At 53.9% G+C, this 12,340-nt stretch overlaps 1 protein-coding gene across 1 annotated transcript in view; it reads left to right on the top strand.

Moving 5' to 3' along the window:
- Window positions 1–12,334, top strand: part of DIP2C (disco-interacting protein 2 homolog C) — a 180,808-nt gene extending 168,474 nt beyond the window's left edge. The window contains exons 33-37 of the mRNA XM_014549632.1: window positions 4,496–4,553; window positions 6,583–6,657; window positions 8,561–8,735; window positions 9,752–9,875; window positions 12,001–12,334. Coding sequence (XP_014405118.1) covers window positions 4,496–4,553; window positions 6,583–6,657; window positions 8,561–8,735; window positions 9,752–9,875; window positions 12,001–12,253 — 685 coding nt within the window. The 3' untranslated portion in view covers window positions 12,254–12,334. The remainder of the gene's footprint in view (window positions 1–4,495; window positions 4,554–6,582; window positions 6,658–8,560; window positions 8,736–9,751; window positions 9,876–12,000) is intronic.
- Window positions 12,335–12,340: the final 6 nt, after the last annotated feature.

The following is a 12,340-nucleotide window of genomic DNA, read 5'->3' as shown; positions in this document are numbered from 1 at the left end:
CCAGAGGCGGGGCATCAGGGAGGCACTCCAGGACTCGGGGCCGTCCCGCAGTGCGCTGGCCACGTGGGGCAGGACTCTGGGCAGTCACATGGCGCGGGGGGTGGGGAGGTCCCAGGTCTCGCGCGATTTCGTGTAACAGGTCACTAGTGTATATATACTTTAAAAATAACACAAGTCAAGTTGCCATTCTGTGCAGCTTCCTAAGCGGCCTTGAGCAAGAATGAAGGGTGGTGGATGATGTCAGTGCCCTCAAGGAACTTGGTAGTGCCCAGGGAAATACTACTTGCCTGCCCGGGCCTGTAGCCCTTGTTTTAGGTCCTACTGTGTGAAGGGAATTGAAGAGGGTGGAGGCCATCTGTGGGAGCCCCTCGGGGGCCGAGGGCCCACACAGAGGGCACCAGCTGCACTGCAGCAGAATCCCATCTGGGATATTTTCAAAATTCAGAAACTTAGCTTGGACAGATCACAGATCAGGTATCTAATGCATATAAATTTCCAAATGTAACATCTAGGCTTTAAAACAAACCTACTTTACTCCTTATAAAAATCATTTGAAAATAACTTTATAACTTCACAAGGTGAGCAGTAGCTCCTGAAAGACCCTGTGTGGGTGACATTCAGGCAGTTGTGTCTGGCCTGGCCCTCAGTGCACAGGCACAAACATGGTAAGGCCATGGAGGTGAGAACTGCTCACCTTCGGAACTTGGAGAGCGGACTACAGGGTCAAATCCATTTATCTACAAGAATGGTTGTCATAAAGGGCAGGTGTCCGATTCTGAATTATGACGGCCCTGGAATGTCAGGATGGTTGAGAGCAGGGACTTAGGGGATTTCTCTTTCCTGGAAAAGGACAGAGATGCAAAGGACTCCTTTCTAACGATGTTGGGACCCAGCCTTTTAGCCACCTTCAGTGTGGCAGGTCTTCCTGTTGAGAAAAGTGAAATAAAATTGGAACCAGCACAGTGTATGACAGTGAGGTAATAAAATGTCAATATCAGACCAATATCTGCTCTAGAAAGAGCCAGGGGACATGAGTCCTCGGGAAAGCGTCTTGGTGACTCACTAATTCTTTGAGCCTGGCGAGTCCATAATCCTCTTAAGGGACAGTGTTTTCCCTGATCTGTAAGTAATCTCCAATGCATGCTTTTCCCTAACGAGGTCACCCAATAGGAGTGCCAGTGCCTTGTGCACGGGGAGTTGCTGTGCGGCTGTGTGTTCTAACCGTTAGGAGCAGCAGCGATCACTGCGGTTAGTGGTAGCGCTGATTGAGCCAGCAGCCCAGCTCCCTCCGGTCAGACAGCCCCCTCCGCCGTCCAGGCCGCGATGAGGCAGCCTTCAGAACCCCCTGCTCCTGGTGTACTCGGAGGCTCAGGCACTTCCACCAGCACCCCTCCCCCAGCCTTCTGGCTCGTAGCGGAGGACAGCGGCTGGGTGCTGAGGGGCGCTGTCAGACACCAGAAATGTTTGCTTCTCGTCTTCATCGTCCTCAGTGCTTGACTCAGAGACACCAAAGCACTCCAACCCCTGGGTCAGACGTGACAACAGCCTCTGTGCTTCCCATCCCAGAGCACATTCCCCAGGGGCTCTCAGAGGCAGGGCTTCCTCCGCTGCCTTCTTCCGGGTGCCTGCACAGGGCCCAGCGCCGCCCTCTCCGTGCTGCCTCTCGCCGGCCCTCTTCCTTTCACTCTTTTCCCCGACAGCCTGCGATGGGAGGTTCGGACCTGGACCTACTGACCAGGTATTTCTGTCTCAGGCACCGGCCCTGATGTGGCTCTGGGCTCCGCGTCCTGCCCCGTCCTGCTGGGCCCCTTCTGAAGGCGGCAGGAACCTCAGAATGGCTCTTTCCCTCTCCTGTTGGACACCACAGCCCAGGCCTCCTGTGGCGGGAGCCTTGCCCGCGCCTCTCCTGTTTCTGCACCTCCCTCCACTCTGTTGAAATTTCCCTCGTTCTTTCAAGCACAGCTCAAATAATGACTCCTCTGATATCCCCGTGGAAGTGTCATCCAGCGTCACATCTCCGGCATCACTTCTGACCTAATGACACGCATCAGGTGCGCCTGATGCTGTAGGCTCTGGGGTCTGATCAGTCGGAGTGCAGCTCTCCCCTCTCCTGCGGTCCTTGGACAGCTCTGTAACCTCCGCGTCCGCGTGCTCAGAGTGGCCCAGTAAAACCAGGGGCCCGGGAGGTGCCAGCAGGGATAGGAGCTGTCCTGGGAGCCCAGTAGGCAGGAGGGCTGTGCTCCCCACGATATGGGGGGTGTCTTCCCCATGGAGAACTTGCCTCTCTATCCAAACCAGGTTTCCAGGGGGACAAAAGAGAGCCCGCCCTCTCTCAGGCCCCAGCGGGGAGGAGGTGAAACAGGAGAGCCTTTTAAGATAGGGACCCTATCTCTCTCGTCACTATTATCATTTAAAAAATGGGGCTTTTGTCTTTGTAAGTTGAGCTGTACAGGCATGCCTCATTTTATTGCACTTCACAGATGTTGTGGGGTTTTTTTAAATCTTAGAGTTTATTGAATTCTTTTTTTTTAAATATATTTTTTACAGAGAGGAAGGTATTGGGATAGAGAGTTAGAAACATCAATGAGAGAGAAACATGGATCAGCTGCTTCCTGCACACCCCCCACTGGGGATGTGCCCGCAACCAAGGTACATGCCCTTGACCGGAATCGAACCTGGGACCCTTCAGTCCGCAGGCCGGCGCTCTAGCCACTGAGCCAAACCAGTTAGGGCAGATGTTGTGTTTTTTTACACATTGAAGGCAAGACCCTCCACCAACGAAAACATTGGGATTCTTTTTACTGCGACACTTTATTGTGGTGGGGTTTGGACCTGGACCTCCATGTCTCCAGTGTCTGCTGGTATTAATATTCAGGCACAGGTTCATTACTTTTCCCGTTGCTTTAGTACATTCACCTGGGAGCCCAGGGCACCTGCCCAATTACCACTTAATGTAGACAAGGTAGGCTTGTCAGTACGTGTGTGCCGTTTCCCTGAGAGGAAAAGGTTGTGTGTGAGCATGTGTGAGAGACAGACAGTAGGAGGGGACAGGAGGACCACTCTTGTCAATGCCTGTGTCAAATTGGTTTGATTTCTACCTGATTTTCTGCCTTTGTTTTTAATACCCCCCTTTTTTTTTTCTTGGAATCAGTGGGGTTTGTTTTTTCCCAGTTGTCTGCAGGTTGCCACGAAGGACATTTCTGCCTCACATATGAGGACACTTGTTCTGCTTCTGGACTAAATTTAGTTCCTGTGGGCACCAGGGGAAAACGATGAAACTGTTTTGAGACTATTCGGAGGTGACTTCGTTTTTAAAGTATTCTCTTTTTAAAATATATTTTTATTGATTTCAGAGAGGAAGGGAGAGGGAGAGGGAGAGAGAGATAGAAACAACAATGATAAGAGAGAATCATTGTTTGGCTGCCTCCTGCACACCCCCTACTGGGGATCGAGCCTGCAACCCAGGCATGTGCCCTGACCAGGAATTGAACCAGTGACCTCTTGGTTGATGGGTCGATGCTCAACCACTGAGCCACACCAGCCGGTCGATTTTGATTTTAAAATATATCTTTATAAGGCAAGGAATGCATTCCTCAAAACTGTCAATATAATAAAGGCCAAAGGCTTTGGAAATGTTCCTCTTTAACAGAAGATAAGTAGACATGACAACCAAATGCAAAATCTGATGCCAGCTGGGTCCTGTACTCGAGGGGGGAATGCTGTGAAGGCTACTGTTGGACTGATGGACACATTTGGAATGTAGTCTGAAGATTAAAGCTTTGGATCAATGCTAAGTCACTGAAGTTGACAACTTCTGTGCTTATGTAAGAAAATGTCCCTCCTCTTAGGAAACGAACACTGAAACACTTAGGAGTAGCACGCCCTGGTCCTGTGGTAGGAATGTGAAGCCTGTCACAGAGGCCGCAAAACATGAAAAATGCCGCTGAGAAGGACTCCGCCAGCTCTGGTGGTGACAGCACCTGTGTCCTCCGCAGGGCTCACAGTAAACTACCATTAAATAGCCTTTACGCTGAAAAGAGTTCTTTCCTGAAGGGAGGTTTGGCTGCCTGGCCTGGCCAGTCCCGTCCTGGCTCAGGTGCGCCTGTGTGCACCGTGGCTCTGTGCAGCTGCACTGGGGCCTGGCATGGGCAGAGCAGCTCTCAGGGAGGCAGTGGGTCCTCATTCTTTCCGTTTTCTGCAAGTGCTGAGTTGACGCCTGGTTTCATGCAGAAGCATTTTCCCAATCGTTTCACAGGTTTGGGAAATGGGGCTTCATCTGCCTTCTCTGTGGCCTGGATGGGTGGCTTGTGCCACTTCCCACGGCGCACAGCGGCACTCTGCCATCGGACCCCTGTTTCTTTGCCTTCTAACCTCCCTTGGCACCGGACAGTGCACACACACAGTGCTCCCCGCTGCCGCCCGACACTGGCTGCATGAGGACAGAGGGAGCCGGGGTCCAGGAAAGACTCAGTAATCCCTCCGTTTCTCTTTGTAGAGTCCGCTTGGTAGAACGAGGATCCCCTCACAGCTTGCCGCTCATGGAGTCAGGGAAAGTAAGTATTCAAGGAATGTCTGTGTAAGTATGAGCCTCTGTGGAAGGGTTTTGAAATTTTAATGTTATTTTATAGAATATTGTTTCCACAATGTTTTCTTGAATGCGGTTTATCAGGGCTAGGTTTGGCCATGAGTACAGAAACTCAAAGTAACAGTGTTTTCAGGGAGCTAGAGTTTTTTCCTCTCACATAAAAGAAACCCTGAGGCCACCAGGGGCCCCGGCACTTTCGTCTTGTTCTGCTCTGCATGGGCCACCTGCCCAGGGGCACCTCGGGGCCTACAGAGGCTGCTGCAACCCCAGCCACGGTTTCCACGTTTCCTGAGAAGGAGACACAGGACAAGGAGGAGACCAATGGTGCAGGCCTGCGGGAAGCTCCCTGAGCCGCCTCCCTCTTAGAGGCCAGTGGCCGGCACGGGGTCGCACAGGCACACCCAGCTGAAAGGAAGGCTGGGAGCACTGTCCTGGTTCTGCATATCTCTGGGCCTGGCTAACAATTGGGGTACTGGTTACTATGGACGTAGACAAAAGAATAGTTATCAGGAGACACCTAGTAGTTCCTGCCAACCATGGTTATGTTTCTTATAAAGAACAAGAAACATATTTGAACCTAAATGGAGATCTTTTTTTTTCATTTTGGCTTCAATTGTCAGATGTCTCCTCCACTTAATTCTAAAAGAGTCTTATTTTGCTTCTGCACTTTTTATAAGTCGTTTCTAACCACAGGAAGCAGTTCTCCCCTCCCCGCCCCCCACCCCACCCACGCAGCCTGGTGGACCATTAGAGATATGAGCCGCATGTCACCGTAGCGACTTCAGGTGCAGGACAGCTGTTCCGAGAGCTTTTACCACAGATCTGCCTACTTTCGGTCACATGATGCTAAGTAGCTGAACCGAGGCACACTGCGTTCTAAATTTGCAGAATCAGCTTTTGCTTCCTCACTTTTGTGGTTTCGGTGGAATTCAAAACATTTCTAAGCTGAACTTCTATGAAGAAGGAAATGCTTAATATCGATGTTTTGAAACAAGGTGTTTGCCTGCAGGAGGAAACTGGAGGCATGTGGAGCAGAGATGGGGAGCCCTACAGGTGTTCTCGTCACACTGCACCCGCCTGCACAGGCAGTGACACGCCCTCCCTCACGTCTGGCCGCCACAGGGTGGCTTTCCACTAAGCCCTTCGGCAGTGCCTGCCACATTCCTTATCCCTCGCTTCCTTAATGCAGTGTCTACTGCAAGCGTTGCCCTTCATGCTCACATGCCATGATGTGAAGTGTAATACTAAATATATTTGAAAAAAATAGTTGAAATAACTAAAACTTCCTATTTGGTGTCCACGTAAGAAGCATCCAAACTTGTGGAGAATTTCTGTAAGAGATTATTTGAGCCAAAACTGATGACAGTTTCTGGAGAGCGAAATCTCATGCTCCAGAGAATGGCAGCTCGCAGCTTCTTGTAACCATTTGGAACTCAGGAGAGAACTAAGGAGTGAGAGACGGCAAGGTGGGGATTGGATTGCAGGGTAACTCTTAAGATGATGTGCTCTCGTGGGGGCGGTTACACTTATTTCAAAGGTGTGTTAACCTCGATGCACAAGAACAATGGACAGGGCTTGCTCAAGGCAAGGACAGACCTTTTACTAAAGAACATATAGTAACGACCCATCAAGACCTGCCCAGTTAGGGGTTTGTGATCAGATCACCCTGTGAGGTTACATCTGTAGAAGCACGTTCTCATCCTCCAGATTTGCAAGCATCGGGCTGTGTTAAATGATATTCTTTATCATGTTTCCGTTTTTAAGATCTTAAGATCACTTTGACACAGGCTCTAACGTTGCAGTAACAATTACAATGAAATGCAACTTTTACGCTGTAATTACCTAATGCTGTGGTACATAGTTTTTATTGAAAGCCATACCACTTTCCAGATTATTTTAGAAAGGAAAGCAGGCATATGGAATGAAGGCAAGATCAGGGTTGGTTGCAGTGTAGGACCTGCCTGTTTACTGACAGGGCTGTTCTTCTTCCCACATAGATACTTCCGGGCGTTCGGATCATAATCGCCAACCCAGAAACAAAAGGACCGCTGGGAGACTCACATCTGGGGGAGGTGAGTACTGGCTTCCTCTGGGAGACAGAGGCTCGGAGACCAGATTTACCCTTCTGCTACCTGCGGCCTGTCCCCCGGGACACAGCACTCCCACGCCCCTGACCACAGTGCCCATCTGGTCCCACTGGGGAAGTCACCACTGACCGGCTGGGAAATAACGTGAGATGAGCTTTATTGCTTAAAGGAGTCCATGACGGTTCAGGATTACAAAGTGGGACTTCCCTAAGGAAGTGGGCTCGTTTCTCTTCAAAGAATTTAGAAGAGAAAACTCTGTGGGCTGTGTTTCCTCATTTCTCAGCTCTTGCGCTTGTAGTCCACGGGCTCCCCTTCGCCAGGGAGTCGATAGGGAGGCATGCAGCCAGCATCCTCTACAACCTCGGGGCGTAGCAGCATCTGCAGGTGCCTGCAAGCGGGAGGAGGACAGCGGTTTCTTCCCACCTGGGTGTCGGCGTGACTCTGCTTCTTCGACTGCGTAGCCAGCTTCCTCCAGGGAGGACGTTGGGGCATCAGGAAAGGGCCTCCTGCGTCACACAGACGCACTCCCTTCCGGGGTTCCCGCTGCGAGGCGAGCCTGCTCCCCACTCGGTCAGCTCCCTCCTGCCCAGCGGACGTCCCCGCTGCAGTGCCACCTGCGTGTCCCGGTGCGCCCTAGCCTGCGCTGTAGCCGATGCCTTATTAGAAACTCCATGATCAGCGCTGTGCCTGGAGGACACAGCGACATTTACACGTTGCAGATGAGCAAACAAATGATCATGGGCGGGTCCCAGCCACGGCTCCCTCCCCCAGCTCCTCTTCCTGGGCTGCTTTGCGGCCCTCACTCGAACCCCAGAATCATGCAAAGATTAGAACTGAGATGACAGTTCTACACCTTTTACTCCATTCGTTGAAATAAGATTGGGTTGTAGAGGCTGTTGTCTCGGCACCTGGAGAGGACCCCCAGGCACTGCGCTCCCGTGCCAGGGAGAACCCACGAACAGCAGTCTGACCGTCCTAGTGCGACGTGTCTAGGAAGGAAACCTTGTTAGAAGCAGAGCACAGTTTCCATTCCCCGCATTAGACGGCTACTTTCCTTCTCTGTTCGGCAGACAACAGTCGCTCGCAGGCCTGCTGTGCCGGGCCCTGTCCGGGAGCTGGGGTACTGTGTGCACAGGGCGGAGCTTCTGACTCCCGGGAACTTGACTGGTTTTCATTGTAAATAAGATAACAGAGCAGCTAGGCCCAGAGGACCCCTGACTACTCCGATTCGGGACATTGTACAGACCTCGTAGCACACAGTGTGTGAGCGTTTTAGGAACTTCCGTGACGTAAGGGTTTCCCCCAGTGGTTTCCATAGCTCCACGCAACCCGCCTGGTCTTCACTGTGAGTCAGCACATCCTTTCCCGTTTTCCCGAATGGCACACACTCGGGTGTTTTTGTTTCCTGTTTTCTGAAGTTAGAGTTTTTCCCTCTTAGAGTTTGTTTTGTTCTGTGTTGTTTCCTGCAGTATATTTCCAACAGTATGCAAAACGGATGCAAGGGGGGAGATAAATCATAAAGCTTTTTAATATTTCTCCAGGTTGCTTTTTGGAAACAGTCACTATATTTGAATATGCATGAGGAAACTGGTACAACTCTGCTCACTGGTTGTATTTATTTAAAAAACCCTCCATCAACCTGCTTTGATGGGAGTCTGGATGGGCGGATGGTGAGGCTCGCAGAGCTGCAAGCTTGCCGCAGGGCCTCTGTGTCAGTAAACGCCTAGCTGAGTCTGGATGGGCGGATGGTGAGGCTCGCAGAGCTGCGAGCTTGCCGCGAGGCCTCTGTGTCTCCCCAGAAACCAGAGTGAGGTCAACGTCGCCTTGCCTGTGCCGTCCAAGGACACGTCCTCAGGTTGACTTACCCAGGCCTGTTCTCCCCTCACAGATCTGGGTCCACAGTGCCCACAACGCCAGCGGCTACTTCACTATTTATGGAGACGAGTCCCTCCAGTCAGACCACTTCAGCTCAAGATTAAGTTTTGGAGACACCCAGACCATCTGGGCACGAACAGGCTACTTGGGGTTCCTGCGGAGAACTGAGCTCACAGACGCAAATGGAGGTGAGAGTCCAGGCGGGCGGGTGAAGGGCCAGGCCCCCCAAACACGGAGGACCTGTCAGGGGTTTGGAATTCCCAAACCCGGAACATGAGTTTCTAGGGGTCCCTGGGGTTTCCTGACACCCCTGCCTCACACAGCCGGGAGCTGGGTTCACCCGGCCAAACTGGCATACGTTTCGGGGGAAAGTACGAAAACATGTTGGCATCACGTTTGAAGTTAAGAAGCCCAGAGACGGTTTTCCTTGAGGGGACTCGCTGGGAAGAGCGCAGCTCAGAGCTTTGAGGTGGGTGGTGACCCCGACCTCGCTGGAGGCACGCAGGCCCGGTCCCGCCCCCACAGTCACGGTCAGAGCCACAAGTCAGTGTCTCCGTTGCATCGGACCTACAGTGGGAAAGACTTCTGCCCTGGTGTTTTCTACCTGGATCACTTCTTCAGATTCGCCCTTCTGTCCTTCCTGCCCTGAAGGGGAAGGATGCGTCTCTCATTTGTGAGGCAAGAGGGGCACCTGCGTCACATCAGCCCTTACCCCGGGTCTGCAGGGCGCATGAGAACACACGTGCCGTCACAGGGCTGAGGAACTCTTTGTTCTGAGCATGCTCAGAAACCCAGGTGCCGGGTAATAGCACTGAGACCTCCTGAGACGGCATCAGAGGGAGCTGGGTGGACCTGCTGTGCCGGGTCCTCGGCAGGTCCCCGGGCACAGCACCGTGAGGAGGGAGGCGCAGTGCCACCCCCTGGACCAGGTGCCGCGAGGAAGCCACCATCCCACGTGTGGCTCCCGGGGTGGAAGCGGCCTGGGAAACGCCCTCCCGAGGGCCAGGCAGAAGCAGCGCGCCTGCCCCAGTGCTCTCCTGAGGGCTGCGGGCTGAGAGCGCTCCCCGCAGAGGGCAGCTGTCCCCAGCCCAGCCACTCCTTTTCCTTGCAGCTCTTGCTCATTCTGGAGTCGTTTTAATCTTTCCTCGTAAGTGGCTTGAGCGGCCATTCGGTGACTCTCACACGTACTTGGTTCCCTGCACAGAGCGCCACGACGCCCTGTACGTGGTGGGAGCCCTGGATGAGGCCATGGAGCTGCGCGGCATGAGGTACCACCCCATCGACATCGAGACCTCTGTCATCCGGGCCCACAAGAGCGTCACGGAGTGGTGAGTGCCCCCGGGCGTCTGCGCCCCACAGCGGACGGAATGTGCGGCGTTGGTAACCACGGGTCCTGTCTGAGCTTTGGGTCGTAACCCTTTACCGTTCGGGGCTAAGACCATGGCAGGTCAAGCTGGTGTCTCACACGTTCCCCGGGAATGACCTACGACGGCCGGGTTCACAGGTGGCTCCATGCTGGCGGCCTCGGGCCCCGGGGACCACCGGCAGCCGCCCGTCGTGTCCTCTCCCCCAGCCTCCCTGTCCTGCTGCTTCTGCAGTTCACCCCTGGCCTGAGGAGGACGTGACACCCACGTCACATTAGGTGTCTGGCGACCAAGCCTCTCCCTTCCTCGATGGGCCCCGAGGAACCTCTGACAGGACAGCGACAGCCCCAGCCCCAGCCTCCTGGCAGACCCCCGCCTCCACTCAATACAGACATCGGCCGATTCTGATGCTGTGTCACCAGTTCCAAATGCCATAATGACACGGCACCAAGTGACACGTAACGGTGCCGCTGTGGCATCAGCACCGCACCGGCGGGCTCCCTTGGCCATGAGAGCAGGGTTTTGTCACGGAGATCAGATGGGGCGCCCGGCTCCAGCACACCTTCCAGGGGTAGCACTGTCCGTGCAAACCAGGATGGCGTGGTGCTGTTTCCCTTTCATTTTCACATGTACGTTGGTCATTCTAAACAAAACACGCATTTTTTCCTAATAGACATACGTTCACAGTTAATAAAACAATAAGTATTCCCAGCTACGTCCTGCCTCACAGCTGAGATAGCACCTTCAGTGTGTCCAGCATGAAAAAGCAGTTACCAGCTGCCCACTGCAGGGCTCTGGAGCCTGGTGCTGTCCCCGTGCACCCCAACCCTGGGACTCTCCTGGGCCTGGTGCTGTCCCCCACCCACCCTCACCCTGGGACCCCTCTGGCCTCTATAGCCTAGCAGACCATGGGCACAGGGCAGTGACTTTTAAGGTTCGTAACCACTTTGTAAAAGCCCAACCATATGAGGTTAATGTGCCTTAAGATGCAAATCACAGACTTGGCTCCCACAGATCGGAGACTGACAGCTCCGGGTGACCTCCCTTTGGCAGATCCCAGATGAAACACTCTGAGTGAGTCTGACATTGTAGAGGAATTACCCCCAAATGGGTCGGCTCTTGCTGCGTGCAGTCACATGAACGCTGATCAGTGCTTGTGCCCCCACATCGGCAGTTGACCCCTGAAGTATTCGGCCTGAGCTGGGGGCCTGCGGGTCGGCCGGGTACAGCTGGCTCAGGGCCTCGGATGTTCCTCTCTGCCAGGCGGAGGCAGGTCAGCACCGGCCCAAACACCCAGGGCTGTCCAGCCTCGGCCACATCTCACTGTCCAGGTTAATGTGGCCCGAGGCCAAGGGCAGGACACAGACCCTGCCCTGAGGGCCACAGTGTGCCGATGGAGGCAGGAGCCACCGCTGCACCCTCACCCCTCAGCACAGTGGGGGGGGCGGGGGGTGTCAGGGCCAGCCTGACAGGGTTGAGCCGGGCTGAGGCAGGGAGGTGGGAATTGAGAAAAGAAAGAAAGACAGGAAAGCGAGGTCGGGAGGACCCCAGTTCTCTCGATGAACTGAAGCAACTTTATTAGCCACACAATACTATTTATACATAACACACTGAATAGGAGGTCTGTCAAGAGGAATGTATTCTTTGTTCCTCTTAATCTCTAAGGGAAGGACACAGCAGAAGGACAAGTTCTCAGTACAGTATATCTCAGTAAATAGTTACAGACTTCTTGGTAAGCCATGAAAGGCTGTTCTCATTCTACTGATAATCGCCATCCAAACAAGTCTGGGAAAACTGTGTGGGTAAGGATCCCAGCCTTGCTAGCCCCTACAGGTGCAAGGACCTTGCCAGCTTACATCTGGCCCCCAACAGGGGGGCGGGGGGAGAAGGAGCTGCCAAGCACAGAGATGACGGGGAGGGGCCGGCAGGAGAGGCTAATGACAGGAGCATGAGACAGTCCATGAGCTCAGAGAGGCCGCACGCAGACTGGAAGGGCTCAAGCAGGTTCACAGAGAACCAAGCGGCACCTCCTGAGGAGAGAAGGTTAAATGAAACCCCCGGTGCAGTGACGGCTCTCTCTCTCTTCCAGCGCTGTGTTCACCTGGACAAACCTGCTGGTGGTGGTGGTTGAGCTTGATGGCTCGGAGCAGGAAGCCCTGGACCTGGTCCCCTTGGTGACCAACGTGGTGCTGGAGGAGCACTACCTGGTGGTGGGCGTGGTGGTCGTGGTGGACATCGGCGTCATCCCCATCAACTCGCGGGGAGAGAAGCAGCGGATGCACCTGCGCGACGGGTTTCTGGCCGACCAGCTGGACCCCATCTACGTGGCCTACAACATGTAGCCTGGCCTCCAGCTCCGCAGGCGTTTCTGGAGATGGTCGCATCGTCCTCAGTGTCGCTGAGCGAGCGGCAGCGGGGCGGCGTCGCGG

The sequence above is a fragment of the Myotis brandtii genome, unplaced genomic scaffold (genome assembly GCF_000412655.1).
Source record: "Myotis brandtii unplaced genomic scaffold, ASM41265v1 scaffold562, whole genome shotgun sequence".
NCBI lineage: Eukaryota > Metazoa > Chordata > Mammalia > Chiroptera > Vespertilionidae > Myotis > Myotis brandtii.
This window is presented reverse-complemented; position numbering and strand designations above follow the sequence as displayed.